The following is a 22,581-nucleotide window of genomic DNA, read 5'->3' on the forward strand; positions in this document are numbered from 1 at the left end:
ACAGTCCCATCAGAAGGAAAGGCTGCTGGAGACACCCCCACACTAAGCTAAAACACATAAACACATACATCCCATAATAGTTTGCTCCCAAGCCAGACAAACAATAGAACAATGGAATGCAGCCACATGACATTAAACAATCAACAACCCCCACCCCACCTATCTCCTAAACATGTCTACACAGTCTGAGACAAAGCCCACACAATATTAGGACAGATCACCCTGTACCCCTAACAGGCACAGGGTGTATTACACATAAAAGGGATATGGGGAGCTGGGTTCCATCGGCCGCCCACCCAAAGTGACTGCTGTCACAGTGGGATGGAAAATGGGTGGGGACTTGGGGAATATTGGTGGTCAGGAAGGGGGGCACAAGCTGGGTGCTGGGTATGGGGCCCCAAAATTTCTGATGGCTAACCTGGTTGTGCCAACAACCTATTGTGAGAGCAGCATTTACATATAATCTAAACAATTTAGGAAAAGCAATAACCATTGATCAAAACTTAAAATGATACTAAACCTAAAAACATTTTTTACCTTAATGCATTGCTTGTATTAAGGTAAAAAATTGTTTTAGTTTCCCTGTGCTCCCCTTTCTCTGTATGAAGGGGAAGAAAGGGGAGAAGAGATCAGCACTCTGCACAGCTGTATCTCTTCTCCCCTCGCTTCCTCTTCACACAGAGAGCCATTGGCTATTGCTGCTGTCGATCAAACATGGTTAAGAGGAAGTGGGGGTGGGGCTAAGTCACGTTGTGTGTGTCTATAGAGCGTTACTCCGTAGACACACAAGTTGGGAGCGAGCATGCAGTGTGCTATGGGGACACACAAAGAAGAGGAGGAGCCAGAATTGCCAGCGGGGGACCCGAGAAGAGGAGGATCGAGGCCACTCTGTGCAATACAGGTGAGTGTAATATGTTTGTAATTTTAATTTTTAAAAAATCTGCCTTTAGTAACACTTTAATTGGTATTAAAATGAGTATACTGATACAAAAGACTGGACCAAAGGGTGGGGAAATGCAATGATAAGATTAGGCCAGATGCTTAAAGAGTATGTAAACCCAACATTTCATATTCCTGATAAGTACTCAAAGTGAGGCCTGGTGTATTTTTTTTTCGAGGCAGGATTATTCAATAGGTGTGGATTCAGAATGAGGCTTGGTTATGCTAAATGGACCGAACTCAATGGGATGCCAAGCGAGGCGTGGCCGCTTACTTTCTATCTAATTCGCGATGACCCAGTATGGCGTACGTGCCCTGGAAGACGTCAGGTGGTACAAAATGTAGGGTGGAGCCTGCTGTGACATCATCGCATAACCTGAAGTCGGCGGGAAGCCATTTTCTTACCAGCTGAAGATTGTGTTTTTAAAGCTATGTAAAGCGCTGAGCAAACCGTTGGCGCTATATAAATCCTGTATAATAATAATAATAATATAATAATAAAGCACAATTACGACATTTTAAATGTGAGTGCTATATTGTTTTAAAAAAAAAAGGATTTCCTTAACTGTTTCACACTATGTGGGGCGTTCTTCCTTTATTCCTTGTATGAATCATATGGATGGGTTAGGACCCATTTCGCTCTTCCATATGCCCTTCAAAAACCCCTATGACTTCCCCCTATCTATGGAGCAGCTAACAGCCCCTTTTTACTGCCCAGCCAATTTAATTTTTACTGATGACTTACTATATTCAATTGTGGACCAGTGTAACCTCTATGCCCAACAATTCATAGCCAACAACTCAGATTCAAGTTATGCCTGGTGTCCTGGTGCTTCAGGGCCTTCAAAATTGTAATACGTAGTCAAGATATTATATGTGTAATTTATGTCCCTAGAACACCTGATGGTGCTCCTTGAATGTTGGACCTCTCTATGTGGCAAGGCTGTGAAAAAGTCTCACACATGTGATATCGCCATACTCAGGAGGAGTAGCAGAATGTGTTTTGGGGTGTAGTTGCAAGTATGTCTGTGCTGTGTGTGAGAAATAACTTGTTAATGTGACAATTTTGTGAAAAAAAATCTTAATTTTCCAAAGAATTGTGGGAAAAAATTACAACTTAAAAAACCATGCCTCTTACTAAATACTTTGGAATGTCTACTTCCCAAAAAGGGGTAATTTGGGGGTATTTGTTATATCCTGGCATGTTAGGGCCTCAAGGAATAAGATAAGCCTTCATAACATCAGGTGTGATCAATTTTCAATGATTGGTACCATAGCTCTATGGCCGCTTTCACATGGGCGTTCCGTATGTCCGTTTTTCATCTGTCCGTCTACAGATGAAAAACTAACACCCATGTATTTCTATGGACTAGTGCATGCAAACGGATGATCATCTGTTTACATCCATTAATGTCCGCATCTGTTAACATTTGTGTTTTAGAACGGAAGAAAATCCTATTTTTCTTACGCTTAAAAAAAACGGAATGGATGTAAACATACATAAATGGATGTAAACGGACAAAAAACTATTTTAAATGGAAGAAACCTGATGTAAATGGATTGAAAACGTGTGAAAAACTGATGTAAACCAATGAAAAACGGATGTAAACTGATGTGAACTGATCCGTTTTCTCTTGGAAAAAACATGACTGAACTGATGAAAAAAACGGAACACCCATGTGAAAGGATCCTTAAGCTTTCACACAGACCAAATATTATACACTGATTTGGGTTATTTTTACCAAAGAAATGTAGCAATATACATTTTGGTCAAAATGTATGAAGAAAAATTACTTATTTGCAAAATTTTAGAACAGAAACTAAGAAAAACAAATTTTTTTCTTCAAAATTTCCGATCTTTTTGCGTTTATATTGCAAAAAATAAAAAACTCAGTGGTGAATAAATACCACCAAAAGAAAGCTCTAATTATGTGAAAAAAATTACTACATTTTTATATAGGTACAGTGTTGCAAGACTGAGTAATTGTCATTCAAATTGTGACAGCGCTGAAAGCTGAAAATTGGCCTGGGCTGGAAGGGGGTATAAGTGTCCAGTAGGCAAGTGGTTAATTGGTTATTATAATCAAGTCACATTTTTTAAATTGTATTTGTAGTACTGGAATTAGTGCAGCATGTGTTTCTGTAATACTTGCAACTATGTCTAATATCCCATAGTATGTCTTTAGATTTTTCTATTTAATACTTTTTCTTCACCTAAGTGTGATTTATGTTACTCCTGATATTCTTGATTTCTGCCTGCTGTACCATGTACTTGTAGGAAAAAGTATCCTGTTCTCTTTGCATTGCTTCCTTTGCGTGAAGTCCCTGGTGTTCCTGCCATTCCCTCTGCTTTCCTATTAAAATCTGACTACACTAGGCATGAGAGCACAGTGTGGTTAATTCTATAGCTGTGCTGGGAACTCAGCCTGCTCTCCTCCAATGATCAAACATATGCTGCTACACTCCCTACCCCCGCACAGCCATTTATTGAGTAGACCAACGTGCTGCTGTTTCTTCTCCCTCACCTCTCTATGCAGCTGAGAACAGAGGGTATGTGGTCACCTAAAAAATGGGTATTTTTATGTTTTTACATATCTCTACACAACATGATCGAAAGAGGAGATCAGGACCTTTCCATGAGTACCGGACATGTGTGCTGGGAGCGCACAGGGCGCGCGCTCTCAGCACATGTTCTTTTTCAATAGAACACAAATGTGCAGCCGCTCGGTGTCTAGGCCCAGGCGCCGGGAGGCTGCACATTTGTGTTCGGCCGGCGTGAATTCTTTTGTTTATCTTTAAAGGCTGCAGGCTTGAACTGCATTGTCGTATTGAGACTACAAGAACACCCATAGCTTTCTCCATCATCGATTCACCTCATTTACTCCAACTACATTGTATGCTGCATATGTTCAATTTCCCAAGGCATATTTTTTCATTTATTCACACTAAGCCCGATTCGAACAGTGTGCTGATATCATGTACTTTCAATTCCAAACTTTTTGTATTTGCTTTGCAGCAATACATTGATATCATGCCAAATAACAAAGATTATACTTCGAAATAACTAAGCTAAGCTCTTTGGCAACTTGTATTTGTGAGCCATCTGTTGCAGGAGCTTTCTCGTATTTTGTCTAGTTGCTGTATTTGCTTTATGCCTACACATTGTATTATGCTAGTTACTAAACAGTTTAAAAATCAGAAACAATAACTTAAAATGACTAATCTAACTTCCTTTAGCACTTGTGGGTGTAATTAATCCATTGCATAAGCTTTGGTCACATTTTGTCTAGTCATTTTTCTATCACATTAATGCAAAGCCACTGTTATTTAACATAGTGTTCTCAAAACTACTATTTAGTAACTGTTTAGCAAATGAAATGTCTCAGATTTTTGGGGCACTGGGGTTCTCTGTAAATAAACACAGTGTAGTGGCATTTGTAATATTAGCAGAAATGTTTCAAAGTTTATGACTGGTATGTCATTATGTGACTACACTCACCGGCCACTTTATTAGGTATACCTTGCTAGTACTGGGTTGGACCCCCTTTTGCCTTCAAAAGTGCCTTAATTCTTTGTGGCATAGAATGGTTTGCTGGAATATGAGATTGTTGCTAAATCCACCCAAAAATAGTCATAAAAGGCAACTGTTAGCTGATGTCCAAAGGCTGCTTATCTAAATGTGTTACCACTTCACCTGTGTGGCAACATCAGCTACTTTGTGCATTGCATATACACTTACTGGCTGCTTTATTAGGTACACCTTGCTAGTACCAGGTTGGACCCCCTTTTGCCTTCAAAACTGCCTTAATTCTCCGTGGCATAGATTCAAGAAAGTGATGGAAACATTCCTCAGAGATTTTGGTCCATATTGACATGAGTAACTGTTACCTTTCTATCGTCTCAAACCAGTCTGCCCATTCTCTGACCTCTAATATCAACAAAGTATTTTCATCCACACAACTGCCGCTCACTGGGTATTTTCTTTCGGACCATTCTCTGTAAATCCTAGAGATGGTTGTGTGTGAAAATCCCAGTAGATCAGCAGTTTTTGAAATACTCAGACCAGCCCGTCTGGCACCAACAACCATGCCACATCCAAAGTCACTTAAATCCCCTTTCTTCCCCATTCTGATGCTTGGTTTGAACTTCAGCAAGTCGTCTTACCACATCCAGATGCCTAAATGCATTGAGTTGCTGCCATGTGATTGGCTGATTAGCAATTTGTGTTACCAAGCAATTGAATAGGAGTACCTAAAAAAGTGGCCAGTGAGTATTCTGTATTTCCTAGACATCTCTGTTAAATATACATGATGTCATTGTAACTCTAGTCAATAAACAGAAATCCCACCACTCCACCACACTACTATGACCAACATGGTAGCAGGGAAATCAGCCACAAGTAGTAGCATTGAGACCTGGCCTCACCAGGCTACTCCCTTAATAAAATGACCACTGCAAGGATATACTGTATGAATGAGAACCAGGGGCGGACTGACCATTTGGAAACCCCAGCACTGCCCGAGGGCCCGGGGTCAGTAGGGGGCCCCATGAGATGCCCCTGGTACCTTTTTCATAGGCTTTTTTGAGTTTGGGCAAGGACACAGGGGCCCCATGATCCCCTGTTGCCCGGGGGCCCCATGAGTTGTCAGTCCGCCCCTGATGAGAACTATTATCTTTGGTATGACAATTGATCTGTAACACATAAATATAATTGGGCTACCACTAAACTAATATGTGTTACATAAATGTAATAAACAATTTGCAGAACAAGATACTATTTTAGTGATCGATAGATTGGAACCCCTAGTGGCTGCAGAATGCTTTTCAAATATCATTGTTAGTAAAACAATCAGAAATTATGATTGCTGTGCATCCTGGATGCATTATATGTAATGTGAATGCCATCTGACACTCTTACCCTTAGCCGTAGCCTTTCTGCCTCTTCTTGGTATCCAGAAAGCTGCTTCTTCCATTTCTCCACATTAGCATTTGCCTCACGCAAAGCGGCTACCAACTTGTTGTTGTTGTCCTGGAGACTGAAGAACTCTGCTTCCCATTGCACTTCGCACACCGAGCTGTGTAATAGACAAGGGATACATAAAATCATATTTCTTTATATAAACCTAACTTGCCCATAGTTAGCATCCTATACAGTACTTCTAATACTTCTGAAACAGTATACCAATGTTCCTTGTTGAGTGAGGTTGCCAGTTAGTATTTTCCCAATGTAATAAAGTTGAGTACGGTGGGAGGGCTCTTTTCCTCCTGGGTTGAACCTGGCCTGGTTTACCAGTCTTGTCTTCAGTTGAAGGTAGAGCTCCCCCTAAGTACCAATGCCTTTCTGGAAGGGATGGTGCTGCAGGGGCCCCTCTGAAAAAAGCCAGTGGTGCTTGTGCCCCTGGAGTAGCAGTCCAGGGGTGCCAGAAATTCTCACAGTGGAGGAGCTTAGTGGAGGAGCTTATTATGGCAGCATTGTCACATCACCTATTGCATGCCTTTTTTCATTGGCTGGGATTTGAGGAATCTTTATACTGGCCAAAAGACCTGCCATCATATCACACATTGGCAGAGAAGCACTTTTCATTTATCTTTTCCCTCTTTTTTTATATGTTTTTTTTCCTGTTTTTGCACAGCATGATGACATTTTACTCATTCCCAACTAGTAGGTGTAGGTCAGGGCTTGCCCTGAAAGTCTTGGGGAGAAGGCACATGGCTTTGTGGTTAGGTTCTCCCTCTCCCATGGGATCTCCCTTCAGGGGAAGCCCCAACTAGTACTTGGATAAACCCAGTGGCGAAGCTACACATTCTTTCACTCGGGGCAAAGACTCAGTTTGGACCCCCCACCCCGTACCGGAACAAGTTCATTCAGTGGCCAGGGCAAAGATGCCTAAAATGCCTAAACAGGCCCCTGATGTCTGTTTTTTGAGGCAAAATAAGGGACTGAGGACAGATTCCCCACTCTCTTCCTCTACAGCCTCAGTGCTACATACAAAGTGCAGAGTTCAGGGGTGTGCGGTGTACAGACTGCAGGGTTTAGGGGTGTGCTGTGTACAGAGTGCAGGGTTTAGGGGTGTATTGTGTACAGAGTGCAGGGTTCAGGGGGGTGCTGTGTACAGGGTGCAGGGTTTAGGGGTGCGCTACGTACACAGTGCAGCATTAAGAGGTGCACTATGCAAAGTGTGCAACAGCTAATATAACAGACAGGCAGGATAAGAAGAAGCTCAGTAAGGCAGGAAAGAGAGAAAGTCACAGTCTCCCAGACAATAGCTGTGCAGGCAGCTGTCCGCCCCCCCATGCTCCATTGGTCCACAGCCGTGCTCCCCTCCTCTCCTTCCAGCTAGCTGTGCAGTAAACGGGTGGACTGAATAAAGGCATAATTCTCCTCAGCATGGAGAAGTTCAGCATGCAACCGGTAAGACAACCACAATATAGTTGCAACATAACCTTCCTCGGCACTTGTTCTTCTGATCTTCTCTCTCCCTGCTCTCCATCCTGAATAGATTCCCCATAGCAGCTGGTAGGATGGAGAATGGAGTGAAGAACGGAGAGGAGTGTCAGGAGGCGAAGTCAGTACGGGAATCACAGTTTGCAGCCAGCAAGGTACTATGGGAAAGGTAGTCCTTTAGAAATTGTCACTGGATTGTCAAATACAACTATTCCTTGTATTGGTATTACAATGCTGATGCCGTGCAAAGAAACTGTGTGCAGAACTCAACTGAAATATCTCATTAGAAGTTTATAATTTAACCTATATGACGCCTGTTCACTTCAGAGGCATACCCACTAACTTAGTGGTTCACATCAAGTCAGCATTATTGTATTGAGAAATTTTAGCTGGGCTCCTCCATGCTGCCTTTAGACCTTCTCAATCTGCACTGAGCCTTCCTGACCCATCTACAGTCCCGGTTAAAAGAATCTGTGTAATCAGAAACAATCACCAATATAAAAGCATTATGGGAGAACGCATTTAATAATTTCAGGGTATATGCAAAGCTGAACTAATTTCAGCACTGCTCAAAACATGTATTACTAGTCAAAATGCTCCTTAACCCCCTGACGTCCACATGCCGTATATTCAAGGTGTGACAATTTAATTCCAGGAATGGATTGTAAAATAAAAAATGTTTGTTTACCTATACAATAGTGGCTACTGTCATCTTCAGAGTAGTCCACTTGTGAAGCTAAACAACGTTCTAGATGACAGTACCACTGCATTCCTGGAATTCATATTCCAGAACACTGTGCAGTATCCTGGACCTTGGATGTCCGGAATATCATTAAATTTTGGAAAGAACCAAAAGTCGCAGAGTGCTAAGTCAGGGGAATAAGGTGGTTGGTCAAGTTTTGGAATGGATTTCTGGGCCAGGAACTCACGCACACTTAACGCATCATTTGCAGGACCATTGTCATGGTGGAGAATCCACTTGTCTGGTCTTTTCCTAACAATGGTGTTTCTTTTCCTATGTAACAATGTTGGTTGGCCATTGTACCATGTTCTATGAACTCCTAGTAAACTAACCTCTTGTGATAATAAAAAACACACACCAGCACTGTTTTGAAGTGAGTTTAAAATATGTGAATTCTTTGTTTTCCACTGCATGCTCTTGTGCTTTGTTTCTGGATCATACTGAAAATACCATGTTTCATAACCGGTAATAAGCCTATCGAACAACTGCATTCTTCAAAAGATCGGATGAAATTTGAAGACAACATTCTCTATGATCTTCTGTCCAAATTCGAGGCACCATATTTATGAAAATCTTTCTCATTCTCAAATTCTCTGTTAGAATCTGCTGTTTCCCTGTTCATGTTCAATTCTCCTTCCATCATTCGCACACTCAATTTTCAATCTGAGCGTACAAGGGTTCACACTCTGTTCACATTTTCATCCATCCTTTGTGCTTTTGGCTGTCCACTTCTTGCGTTATTGTGGACATCTTCCCGCCATTCCTTAAACTGGCTATGCCATTCAAAAACACTTGATTTCTTCATAGATTGTTCACCATTAGCCTGTTGTAATAGAGCTAAAGTTTCACGCCTACTTTTGCCAAGTTTCACGCAAAATGTGATGTTAATCTGCTGCTCCAGATTCCTGTTACTCATTTTCCACCAACAGCGCAATGCAGGCACGTGTTATTTCTTCTACTACTCTGTACAGACAGAGTCAATTGGTTTGCGACCCAGGTGAGTGCAAGTGCATGTCAGAATAAGCTCGAGTGCAAATGGCTGTGTGACACAACACCATAGTGCTACATGACGCGCGTTGCGGGAATAAGATTTTCACACATCATAAATGGACTTGAAGTAGTTAAAGCAAGCTTATGGCTTTTTTAGTTTTTTTTCCTTTATGTTCACCTAGTGATCCGGCCAGTAAGTCTGTTATTTTTTCAAGCTCCTTTAACAGACAAGCTGTCAAGCAAAAGCATTTAGAGGGTTGTGACAAACCATTCAACACTAACAGTGCTGCTTACAATAGTCAGCTTTTATTTATTTATGTAAAACCTTTATGTCAAAAGGAAAAATAACTGTTGCTGTGACTGCTTAAAAAGTGTTAGTAAGAGTTTTAGCTCTAGTTTGGTAGCTAAGTCCATCTCCTAAGGCATCTAATACTACCCTCCCTCAGACTGACAATGCTGCTGTCCAATGGTGTCTCTGTTGCTCCCCCATCCAGAGTGGAGACACCCCAAGACAGGAAATGTGTTACTTGAATCACCAAATGAAAATAAAGGGGGAAGGCGGAAGGAGATGGCAGCTCAGTGAGTGAGCTCCGAGAGCCGCCGAAGACCAGCAGCTATACTGCGCGACGTGAGTCAGCGGGGAAACCCGCCACACATACAGGGAGCCCTCGGAAAGAGGGGGGCACAGTGGAGGAAGAATGGGGAAGAGGAAGAATAAGGCGCAACATGGCGCAGGTCAATGTCCCTCTCCTGAACTACAGGGACACGTGAGGGGAGATCGCCAGATCTCTCCCCTGCACACTTCCAGCCCAGCAGCGTCTGCAGGCTCTGCAAAGTCCTCTCCCTCAAACAGCCCACAGAAACATAGGCAGCGATGCTCCTTAGCGGTGCACCCTGGGGGCGATCAGCCACAAACGTCACCTTTAAACAACTCCACTACTGAGTTTGTGGAACACCTGGAAGACTACCCGGCAGAGTCCCTACCCCTTACTGAGGCGGTAATGAAAGATATGTTAATTACACTTAAAGGCTCCCTGCATAAAGATATGATGGGCTTTGTAACGCAAGTGAATAAGGATATTGATCATCTGGGAGAAGGGGTAACACATATGGAAGCTAAAATGGGCGAAGTCGCTAAAGCTCACAACGAATTGGTTGATGCACATAATGAGGCAGAAGATGACCTGACAGCATTAAAAGCAAAATTGGCGGACCTGGAGGACCGTTCCCGCAGGAATAATGCAAAATTCAGGGGTATTGGCAAAAAGGTCCCTGCTGCGGATCTTCGCAAATACATACAACAAATGATCTCTGCACTGCTACCTCATACTCCGAATAGAGAAATGGTAGTGGACAGGGCCCACAGACTGCCAAAACCCTTGTTTCTCCCTGATTATATTCCAAGGGACGTTATAGCGAGAATCCACTTTTACCATGTGAAAGAGGAACTCGTGCTCTTTGAGCGGAAAATAACCTGCTCCTAGACCCCTATACTGGGATCTCCTTGTTCACTGATCTTTCCCAACATACCATACTAGCCCACAAAAAATTGCTCTCATTTACGAAATTGCTATGAAACAATGAGATCAGATACCAGTGGGGATTCCCTACCAAGCTGCTAATTACAAAAGACAACCGTGTGATAACGGTAAGATCTGAAGCGGAAGGGTTCCAAATAGCTAGAAAGTGGGGCCTTCTTCCAGCAGATGAAGAACCAGCGCCCACCAAAGCTTCTCCCAGGAAAATAACCCCTGATTGGGAACAAGCAGCGGGATGATATACCGCGCCAACCACTCTCCCATACCTCTTGGTGCTTTGCGGTCTACCCGCTGAACACTTGGACAGCTATCTACTAAGCTGCGAACCTCGGCATTGAACCCCCAACCGATAAAGTGATTAAGTTCACCCAAAGTTATTTGTTGAATGTTCTCTTTTTTCTTTTTTTTTCCTCCTCCTTTTCAACCTTTCTCTCACGGAGCATCGGTACTGGCGAGAAAATGGGAACATACCATATCGACTTTCTCCCGCCATATGAAGAATAAAATTTTTACTTCTTGCTGGACCCTCGCGAATACAGTAAGCCTATCCATCTGGAGCACTTCTTTCTTGCAATTCTTTCTTACACCACTTGAGGACGTCCCTCAATCATTATTCTACACTCCCCATGGTCCTGAAAATAGTTTCTATGAATGCTCATGACCTTAATAGCCCGTTCAAACGCCACTCTATGTGGAGGGAGGCACAAAGGCTGGCTCGTGATGTGATTTGCGTCCAGGAAACACATTTTGCCTCTACTAAAGCTCCACATTGTTTACACCATCTATTTCCACATATATACAGTTGATTCCTTGATTAAAAAGTTGATTGGAGAGGGGAAAACATATAAAGAACTGCAGAAAATGATAGGCTGCTCAGCCAAAATGATCGCAAATGCTCTAAAATGGCAACCAAAACCTGAAAACGTGGAAGAAAGCGTAAAAATACCATTCGAATGGATAGAAGAATAGCCAAAATGGCAAGGACTCAGCCAACAATCAGCTCCAGGAAGATCAAAGAAGGTCTAAAGTTACCTGTGAGTACTGTTACAATTAGAAGATGCCTATGTGAAGCCAAGCTATCTGCAAGAAGCCCCCGCAAAGTCCCACTGTTGAAAAAAAGACGTGCTGAAGAGGTTACAATTTGCCAAAGAGCACATTGACTGGCCTAAAGGGAAATGGCGGAACATTTTGTGGACTGATGAAAGTAAGATTGTTCTTTTTGGGTCTAGTGGCCGGAGACAGTTTGTCAGACGACCCCCAAACACTGAATTCAAGCCACAGTACACTGTGAAGACAGTGAAGCATGGTTGCGCAAGCATCATGATATGGGGATGTTTCTCATACTACTTTGTTGGGCCTATTTATCGCATATCAGGGATCATGGATCAGTTTGAATACATCAGAATACTTGAAGAGGTCATGCTGCCTTATGCTGAAGAGGAAATGCCCTTGAAATGGGTGTTCCAACAAGACAACGACCCCAAACACACCAGTAAATGTGCAACATCTTGGTTCCAGACCAACAAGATTGACGTTATGGAGTGGCCAGCCCAATCCCCGGATCTTAATCCAATAGAAAACTTGTGGGGTGACATCAAAAATGCAGTTTCTGAGGCAAAACCAAGAAATAGAGAAGAACTGTGGAATGTAGTCCAATCATCCTGGGCTGGAATACCTGTTCACAGGTGCCAGAAGTTGGTTGACTCCATGCAACACAGATGTACAGCAGTTCTCAGAAACAGTGGTTATATAGCTAAATATTAATTAAATGATTCAAAGGAAAGCAAAATCTTCAAACATTTTTCAGTTTATATAGTGAATGTTTGAGTTTGTAAAGAAGAATACAAATACTGCTATTTTTCTGAACAGTCTAAAATTCACTTTTCTATTTTTTTAGAGGAACAACACAAATTTGATCTATTTTTCTTCATGTTTTGATTTGGAATATAATGTGTAGTGTTCCCAATGCATTTGTGTGTATGGAAATAAAAGCTATTAGAAGGATTTTGAGCTTTATTCACTTTTTTCAACACACTGCTATTATTTTGAACACAACTGTATATGTCCAATGGCCCGGATAAGAAATGTGGCGTCCTTATAGCCATCCGTAATTCTGTTGCATTTTCGTTGCTATCCCAAGAATCTGAGAGAAAAGGTAGATACCTAATTATTGTCTGTGAACTTAATAATATTACTTATACCATTGTCAATTTATACGCTCCCAATGTGCATCAGATCCATTTTCTAAACTCCCTGAGGAAAAAAGTAGCAAAAATCCAGAAGGGCTTCCTGCTTTTCTGTGGAGACTTTAACGCTATCATAAATAATTCCCTGGATGTTTCACATTCATCTAGAGGCCTGAGGCATTCCCTTGCTAATGTGCTTTCTAAGGCTAACCTGTACGACCCATGGAGATGTCTACATGCTTCTGAAAGAGACTATACGCACTACTCTGCACCCCATAATTCCTACTCAAGAATAGATTTTTTTCTTGACTGATATTCAACTATTACAAAATGTCTCGAGTGCAGAAATTCATCCAATGACATGGTCGGATCATGCACCTATCTCTTTGATTATTGAGGACTCGTTAAAATTTTCTCCTGTGTTCCTGTGGCGTAATAATTAGAGATGAGCGAATTATTCAAAAATTCGATTCGGCTGATTCGCCGAATTTGCGGGAGAAATTCGATTCGATGCGAATTTATTCGCCGCGAATTTAACTTATTAAAAGGGTTTCTAGGCTTCAGAGAGCCTTTATATTAGTGCAGAACACTGTACCTTTAATTTAAATGCCCTTGGAGTCTGCTGGGGAAGAGAAATAATACTGTCAGTCAGTATGACATGCAGATGAGTGCCGTCGATCTTAGAATCACCGCACACTTCACTCATTTGGGCAGTCACGGGGCACGACGAAGAAGAAGAAGAAGAAGAAGAAGAAGAAGAATGAAAAGAAGAATGAAAAGAAGAAGAAGAAGAATGAAAAGAAGAATGAAAAGAAGAATGAAAAGAAGAAGAAGAAGAATGAAAAGAAGAAGAAGAAGAATGAAAAGAAGAATGAGAAGAAGAATGAAAAGAAGAATGAAAAGAAGAATGAGAAGAATGAAAAGAAGAATGAAAAGAAGAAGAAGAAGAATGAAAAGAATGAGAAGAAGAATGAAAAGAAGAATGAGAAGAATGAAAAGAAGAATGAAAAGAAGAAGAAGAAGAAGAATGAAAAGAAGAAGAATGAAAAGAAGAATGAAAATAAGAAGAAGAAGAATGAAAAGAAGAATGAGAAGAAGAATGAAAAGAAGAATGAAAAGAAGAATGAGAAGAATGAAAAGAAGAATGAAAAGAAGAAGAAGAAGAATGAAAAGAATGAGAAGAAGAATGAAAAGAAGAATGAAAAGAAGAATGAAAAGAAGAAGAAGAAGAATGAAAAGAAGAAGAAGAATGAAAAGAAGAATGAAAAGAAGAAGAAGAAGAATGAAAAGAAGAAGAAGAATGAGAAGAATGAAAAGAAGAATGAAAAGAAGAAGAAGAAGAATGAAAAGAATGAGAAGAAGAATGAAAAGAAGAATGAAAAGAAGAATGAGAAGAATGAAAAGAAGAATGAAAAGAAGAAGAAGAATGAAAAGAAGAAGAAGAAGAATAAGAAGAAGAATGAAAAGAAGAATGAAAAGAAGAAGAAGAAGAATGAAAAGAAGAATGAAAAGAAGAAGAAGAATGAAAAGAAGAAGAAGAAGAATGAAAAGAAGAATGAAAAGAAGAAGAAGAAGAATGAAAAGAAGAATGAGAAGAAGAATGAAAAGAAGAATGAGAAGAATGAAAAGAAGAATGAAAAGAAGAAGAAGAAGAATGAAAAGAAGAATGAGAAGAAGAATGAAAAGAAGAATGAGAAGAATGAAAAGAAGAATGAAAAGAAGAAGAAGAAGAATGAAAAGAAGAAGAAGAATGAAAAGAAGTTTGAGAAGAAGAATGAAAAGAAGAATGAAAAGAAGAATGAGAAGAAGAAGAAGAAGAATGAAAAGAAGAATGAAAAGAAGAAGAAGAAGAATGAAAAGAAGAAGAAGAAGAATGAAAAGAAGAAGAAGAATGAAAAGAAGAAGTATTCCAGTACAGCAAAAAGTGTATCTGCAGAGAGCTCCGCTATTTCTGACAGTTCTCTGACAGTTCCTTCACATTTACAGCGGTTGAAACATTGTATCTATTTATTTCCGAATAAAAACATCTGTATCCTAAATGGAAACAAATAGATACAATGTTTCAACCGCTGTAAATGAACTGTCAGAACTGTCAGAAATAGCGGAGCTCTCTGCAGTGACACTTTTGCCGGCTGATCGGGAAAAATTCGATTCGTGCACCCGAAGTTTGCTAAAATTCGAATTCGATGCGAATCAAATTTTTCCTGATATTCGAAACGAATTCCACTTCACCAGGTTCGATTCGCTCATCTCTAGTAATAATGTATCTATGTATTATAACCCTGCTTTTCGCTCCACTCTTACTGCAGCTTTACAGGAATTCTTCTATATCAATACTTCTCCTACTACGAATGTATTCAGTATGTGGCGTGCCCATAATGCATATTGTAGATGTCTCCTTTTGAAATTCCTGCTTGCCAGGCAAGGCGGGATAGGGACAAAACCCTTCTGGAAACGCTTGACAGGATAGCTAGATTAGAGCGTCTTCACAAACAATCCTTAGCTCCCAATTTTTTGCAGGACCTCCAAAAAGCTAGACTTGAACTTAGGACCCTCATGTCATGGTGTTATGCTAAAAACTTGAAAAAAGCTAAAACTACTTTTTATAGGGAATAAAGCAGGTAAGATGCTTGCGAGATATCTCGCCATGAGACAGTCTAAAGCTAAATTAACGTCAATTGTGGACACTATTTCGAATAAACTTACATACCATCCCATAAAAATAGCGGCGGCATTCCGCTCTTATTACTCCCAACTATATAACCTTAGAGAGGACCCTACAACTCCTAAACCTACCCCAGAACTTATCCATAAATTTTTAGACAAACTGTCATTGCCTAAACTATCGAGTCAGAAATTGGATGGGTTCAATCAACCCATACTGGAAAGTGAGATACTTACGGCTATTAAGGCCTTGCCCAAAGGGAAATACCCATGGGCGGATGGCTTCTCAGCGGAATACTACCAAGAATTCTAATCCATTCTAGTGCTCCACCTTAAAAGAACTTACGATGAAGCAGTGGTCAAATCCTTATTCCCGTCTAAGATGTTAAAAGCTATTATAGTTACTTTGCCTAAACCAGGGAAAGCTCCGGATTGCCCCCAAAATTTTAGGCCAATCTTGCTTTTAAACACAGACCTTAAAATATATGCTAAAATCCTAGCTAACCGTTTGTTAAATATAACTCCCCTTCTCATTCAGGCTGACCAGGTGGGGTTTGTAAAAGACAGACAAGCTGCGGATAAAACTCGTAAAATACCCAACCTGCTGCACTTAGTTGAGTCAAGGGGACTTCAAGCTGTGCTCTTGGCGCTGGACGCCGAGAAGGCATTTGACAGGGTCCATTGGCAATATTTGGAGGCTACCCTAACCAAATTTGGGATCACTGGCTTTATAAGGTCGGCCATTATGGCATTATATACTGTCCCCTCCGCGCAGGTAGTCACATCTAATGCCCTATCCGCTCCTTTTAATACTACCAATGGTACGAGACAGGGCTGCCCTTTATCTCCTATCATCTTTTCGCTGGTGATGGAACCCCTAACGACTGAGATCAGAACCAACCCACGGATATCAGGTATCCAAGTAGCGTCCACCTCTCATAAAATTGGACTGTTTGTGACCGATGTAATCCTTACTGTTACTGACCCGATGCAATCCCTCACAGAAATTTCAGCTTCCTTGCAGTCCTTTAGCGAAATATCTTATTATAAAGTTAGCATCACCAAATCCTGCGCCCTCCCATTTGCAATAATGAAAGGTCCCCTGTGTTCCCTTAAAGAAAAATTTCCCTATCAATGATCCAATAAAAAATTAGGCTATCTGGGTATTTGCATATCTGCCCCGTACTCCCATACCTTCAAAAATAACTTTGAAAAACTATATCAATCCATCTTGATGGAGATGCAGAAGCTAGACAAATTTGAAACATCGTGGATAGGTAGAATAGCAGCATTCAAGATGCTAATTTTTCCCAAGATACTGTATTATTTCAGAATGATCCCAATTCTTATTCCCTGAGCCTATTTCCATAAATTAGAGGTGGCCATAAAAAGATTTATCTGGAAAGGGAAGAAACAGCGGATCCTCTTCCAGATGCTCACCAAACACAAATTGAAAGGTGGATTGGGTCTGCCTGTTTTATCTATGTATTATTATGCATCAATCTTAGACCAACGACCGGAATGGTTTGTCCCTACAGACAAATTATGGGGGCAAATAGAACAGAATGTGATCCCTAATAAAGACCTACGGGCCCTACTTCTAGCTAGATCAGTTTCTCCGAAAATTTTAATTACATTTTTACCATCTATTACCGCAACTTTGGAAGCTTGGATAGCAGGCACTAATTCATTGCCCAACTCCTCTTCCAAACTTCAAATTAACATCCCACTCTCTGCATATCAACACCTCATCCCAAACCTTAATACTAAACCATTAAGGGATCTAGGGTACAATACATATGTTGACATTGAACAACCTGTTCCGAGCAAAGGATTGCACCCTTTTTTGCAGATCAGGGGATTTCATGGCGCTGGATTAAATACATGGCTAGAGGTAGACTCCAAACTATGGCATACTATAACAAACCCTGTTTGAAAGAATAAAGGAATCTCCAAGTTTTATAAGCTTTTACATTCTGATCACGATCTCTCTATGTTAAATAGCGTGAGTAGGTGGGAAAGGGATCTACAAAAATCCTTTACAAGAGATGAGTGGGAGAACGACAAATTCTCCTTTCATATCGGAAGTGATTCAAAGAGTACAGACACACTATGTGTGTGAGAGGGCTCTGGCGTTTAGTCACCAATCTATGGAGAGGTCTCATTGGAAAGAAACGTCTATACCATTTAATATCACTATATAGAATTGAATACGAGATAATCATAACTAACAATATGAAAGCTCTGTTTTCTTCATTACCTTTTCTTCAATTCTACTTCTTCTCCTTTATTTTCCACCTTATCTTGGTTTTGTTTACTTCTTCCTTTCTTATGTTACCACTAAGTACCGTATTTTTCGCTCCATAAGACGCACTTTTGTTCCCCCAAAAAAGGGGGGAAAATGTCGGTGTGTCTTATGGAGCGAATGTAAAGCGGCCAGTCCGGTATTTCTGCCGCCACCATGTCAGAATATTGGGCCAGCCGCTCAGCTCTTCTCTCCTGCAGGACCTTACCTGTTCCTCGCTCCAGCGCTGCAGTCTTCCCGCGGCAGCTTCTGTGACAGCCCTGTGCCCACTTTGCATGCGCGAGAAGCGCTGCGCTTTCTGAATGGTCCGGCATCTTCTGGGACACATGACAGGTCCCAGAAGGCTCCGGGCTATTCACAAAGCGCAGCGCTTCTCGCACATGCACGGTGGGCACCCGGCTGTCACAGAAGCCGCAGCGGGAAGAAGAAGGAAGGACAACTCCGCGAAAGTGGGAGCGGATACCTGTCAAATTCAGGTACCCTTTCCCCCTCCCTTCCAAAAGGTCCGCAGTCTCTGGTAATCTCCTTTACTGTCTGCAGTCTCTGGTCATCCCCTGCACTGTCTGCAGTCTCTGGTCATCTGTACTATGTCCACAGTCTCTGGTCATTCCCTGTACTGTCTGCAGTCTCTGGTCATCCCCTGTACTGTGTCCGCAGTCTCTGGTCATCTCCTGTACTGTGTCCGCAGTCTCTGGTCATCCCCTGTACTGTGTCCGCAGTCTCTGGTCATCCCCTGTACTGTGTCCGCAGTCTCTGGTCTTCCCCTGTACTGTGTCCGCAGTCTCTGGTCATCCCCTGTACTGTGTCCGCAGTCTCTAGTCATCCCCTGTACTGTGTCTGCAGTCTCTGGTCATCTCCTGTACTGTGTCCGCAGTCTCTGGTCATCTCCTGTACTGTCTGCAGTCTCTGGTCATTACCTGTACTGTGTCCGCAGTCTCTGGTCATCTCCTGTACTGTGTCCGCAGTCTCTGGTCATCTCCTGTACTGTGTCCGCAGTCTCTGGTCATCTCCTGTATTATGGCTGCAGTCTCTGGTCATCTCCTTTACTATGTCTGCAGTCTCTGGTCATCTCCTGTACTATGTCCGCAGTCTCTGGTCATCTCCTGTACTGTGTCTGCAGTCCATTGGTTCAGAATATTTTTTTTCTTGTTTTTCTCCTCTAAAACCTAGGCGTATCTTATGGTCAGGTGCGTCTTATGGAGCAAAAAATACGGTATATGTTTTGGTAGTCAGGTTCAGGTGGACCCGTTTATTTGGGCCTAATGTGAATATACTAAGCAGAGTGTTATGCAAACACGGTATGATTTGTTATCTGTGATCATTTAGATTGGTGGCATAACCGACTTTCATTGCTTTACTCGCTAATGTATGAATATATTGGTTATCATCGATGTGTCACTTTTACGCTCCGCAATTTTACGAATCTATGTATGTCAAGGTGATATGCAAATGTGTTATTTATTTCGTACTCTGAACCTGCATTGTTCTATTTGTTTATTAAAACTCTAACAAAACAATTTGAAAAGAAAAAGAAAATAAAGGGGGAAAAAAGCCTAACAAAAATTATGCAGCCACCAACTTTAAAGATTGGTAAGCTGGAGTATATTATATTTATGTTTTAGGTTTAATACCACTTTAAGGTTGCCAATTCAGAGACTCGCCTGTAGAAGTGATGGCAATAAGAAAGGCAGCCAAGAGAGTAGGGATAAACAAAAGAGTATCCCTAAAACTACGAAAAACTCCACTGCACACTGGACCATCTGCAATCAAGCACCCAGGGAAACTCTTCTCCACACCTGACTCCCACTCTGTTTACCTTTGGAAATGCCGCCTCTACTCCTCCTTTTCATATTCCTCTCCTGCGTCCCGAAAATCTCTTTTCTCTGTCCGCCTGCTCCACCCAAACAACTCTCATCACCTCCTCCTGATACTCCACTCTCCTGCTGACCCGAACACCAGAACTGGAAGACATACGTGCTCATATACATCCCGCTCCCATGCCACCTTTCTCACCCTTCTTCTTCTCCTAACCTCTGGGGATATCTCCCCGAACCCTGGTCCTCCACTACCTCGCCCACACAAAAGACATCCTCTCTCTTCCGTAAACTGCCACAACCCCCTCAATCTTATATCTGTCCTACTGCTCCCCAAAACCACCCTCCCGTTCTCATGCGCACTCTGGAACGCCCGCTCGGTCTGCCACAAGCTCACCTCCATCCATGACCTCTATGTCTCCCGCTCCCGTAACCTCCTAGCGATCACCGAAACCTGGGTCCAAGCAACAGACTCTGCCTCCCCCGCAGCACTCTCCTATGGAGGTCTCATCTGGACCCACTCACCCAGACCCAGTGGTCGGAAAGGTGGTGGGGTTGGTTTGCTCCTGTTACCACTGAGCAACTTCCAAGTCCTCCCTAACCCTTCCTCTCTATCCTTCTCCTCCTTCGAGACCCACTGCATCTGGCTATTCTCTCCAATCTCTCTGAGGATTGCAGTAATCTATCGGCCTCCTGGACCCATGTGCTGCTTTCTTGACGACTTCGCCACCTGGCTACCCTTCTTTCTCTCCTCTGAGCTACCCACTATCATTCTCGGAGACTTCAACATCCCTATCAACATCAATAACCCGGCTACATCCCAACTCTTCCACATAACCTCTTCTTTTGAACTAGCACAGTGCATATAGTCTTCCACTCACTATGACGGGAACACTCTTGACCTTGTCTTCTCTCACCTTTGCACTCCCTGCAACCTCACAAACACCCCCTTTCCTCTCTCCGATCACAACCTCATCACCTCCTCCGTCTCCTCGTCCTCAAACACCTATCCCTCCAAACGGCAAACAATTACCAGCAGAAACCTCCGGAACTGGAACCCTGCTCCCTTCCACTCTGCAACTGACCAACTTTACGACAGAATCCTTCCCCTGACCTGCCCTGACCTGGCCACTACTGTCTACAACAACTCGCTTTCAGCCGCTCTAGACTCGCTCGCACCCCCAACAACATGGAGCATTAGGCCCCGACCGCTACAACCCTGGCAGACCAACCACACCAGAAACCTCAAACGACAGTCGTGCGCTGGAGTGACTATGGTGTAAAGCCAAATCCCAACAAGCGTTCACCCGCTATAAATCTGCCTTCTTAATGTACACTTCCTCCCTTCACGCTGCCAAACAAGCCTACTTTATTACCCTCATTAATACCTTCTCCTCCAGTCCTCGCCGGCTCTTCTCCACTTTTAACTCTGTACTTTCACCTCCAACCAGTACCTCACTTACCGCCCACGAGATTGCTAACCACTTCAAAAACAAGATCGATGCAATTTGTAGGGACTTCGCCACTGCTCAGACACCCACCCCACTTAGCGCTCCTCACACAATAACCCCCTCAACACTTTGCTCCCTTGACCTCACTACCACCGAAGAGGTCACTAAGATTTTCTCCGAAGCCGGCCTCACCACCTGCCCCCTGGACCCTGTCCCCTCACAACTCCTGCAGTCCCCCTCCTCTTCCATCCTATGCTCCCTCACTCACATCTTCAATCTTTTCCACTCCACCGGTACCTTCCCCTCCCCTCTAAAGCATGCGCACATCACTCCCAAGAAACCCTCCCTGGACCCCTCGACCTGAACAACCTAAGACCCATCTCCCTACTGCCATTTACCTCTAAACTCCTAGAACACTTAGCCTACAATCGCCTGAGCTCCCATCTCACCGACAACAACCTTCTCGACCCTTTACAGTCAGGCTCCCGCCCCCTACACTCCACCTACTGCCCTAAACTGCCCTACTCAAACTCACCAATGACCTACTAACCACCAAAACCAATGGCCACTATACTATACTCCTACTACTTGACCTCTCTGCGGCTTTTGACACGATTGACCACCCGCTCCTCCTTAAAAAACTGCACTCTCTTGGCCTCAGAGACTCCGCTCTCTCCTGGTTCTCCTCCTATCTATCACAGCACTCCTTCAGTGTTACCTATAACGCTGGCACCTCCCCTTCACTCCCTCTCTCTGTCGGGGTCCCTCAAGGCTCTGTCCTCGGACCCCTCCTCTTCTCCATCTACACCTCCTCCCTTGGCCAATTGATAAACTCCCACGGCTTCAACTACCATCTCTATGCCGACGACACACAAATCTATCTCTCTACCCCTCACCTCACCCCTCAGTCTCCAATCGCATTACCAGCCCACTAAGTGACATATCGGACTGGATATCACTCCACTTCCTCAAACTCAACCTTTCCAAAACTGAGCTTCTAGTATTCCCCCCAGCCCGTGTCCCCCCCTGACTTCTCCATCAAGATCAACAACACTACCATCAGTCCCACCCCTCACGCCAGGGTACTAGGTATAATCCTAGACTCCAATCTGTCCTTTCAGCCCCAGGTCCAATCACTGACAAACTCATGTAAACTTCACCTCCGCAACATCTCCAAGATATGACCGTTCCTAAACTCAGAAACCACTAAGCAACTCATTCACTCCCTTATTATATTATGCCTCGACTACTGTAACTCCCACCTCACTGGCCTACCTCATCGCAGGCTATCCCCACTCCAGTCCATCATGAATGCTGCTGCCAGACCCATTGACCTTACTAACAGCTCTGTATCTGCCACCCCTCTCTGCCAATCCCTCCACGGGCTTCCAATTGCCCAACGGATAAATTTCAAAACACTAACACTGACGTATAAAGCCGTCCATAACACTGCCCCTAATTACATCACCGACCTTGTCTCTAAATACCACCCAAACCGTACTCTCCG

At 42.8% G+C, this 22,581-nt stretch overlaps 1 protein-coding gene across 3 annotated transcripts in view; it reads right to left on the reverse strand.

Moving 5' to 3' along the window:
- HOMER3 (homer scaffold protein 3) overlaps window positions 1-22,581 on the reverse strand; it is a 246,935-nt gene that overhangs the window by 61,933 nt on the left and 162,421 nt on the right. For all 3 annotated transcript variants that reach the window (XM_089670796.1, XM_089670797.1, XM_089670799.1), the window contains one exon: window positions 5,858-6,014. In XM_089670796.1, coding sequence (XP_089526922.1) covers window positions 5,858-6,014 — 157 coding nt within the window. The remainder of the gene's footprint in view (window positions 1-5,857; window positions 6,015-22,581) is intronic.

The sequence above is a fragment of the Staurois parvus genome, unplaced genomic scaffold (genome assembly GCF_062004578.1).
Source record: "Staurois parvus isolate SC_StPar_1 unplaced genomic scaffold, SC_StPar_1.0 ptg000096l, whole genome shotgun sequence".
Lineage (NCBI taxonomy): Eukaryota > Metazoa > Chordata > Amphibia > Anura > Ranidae > Staurois > Staurois parvus.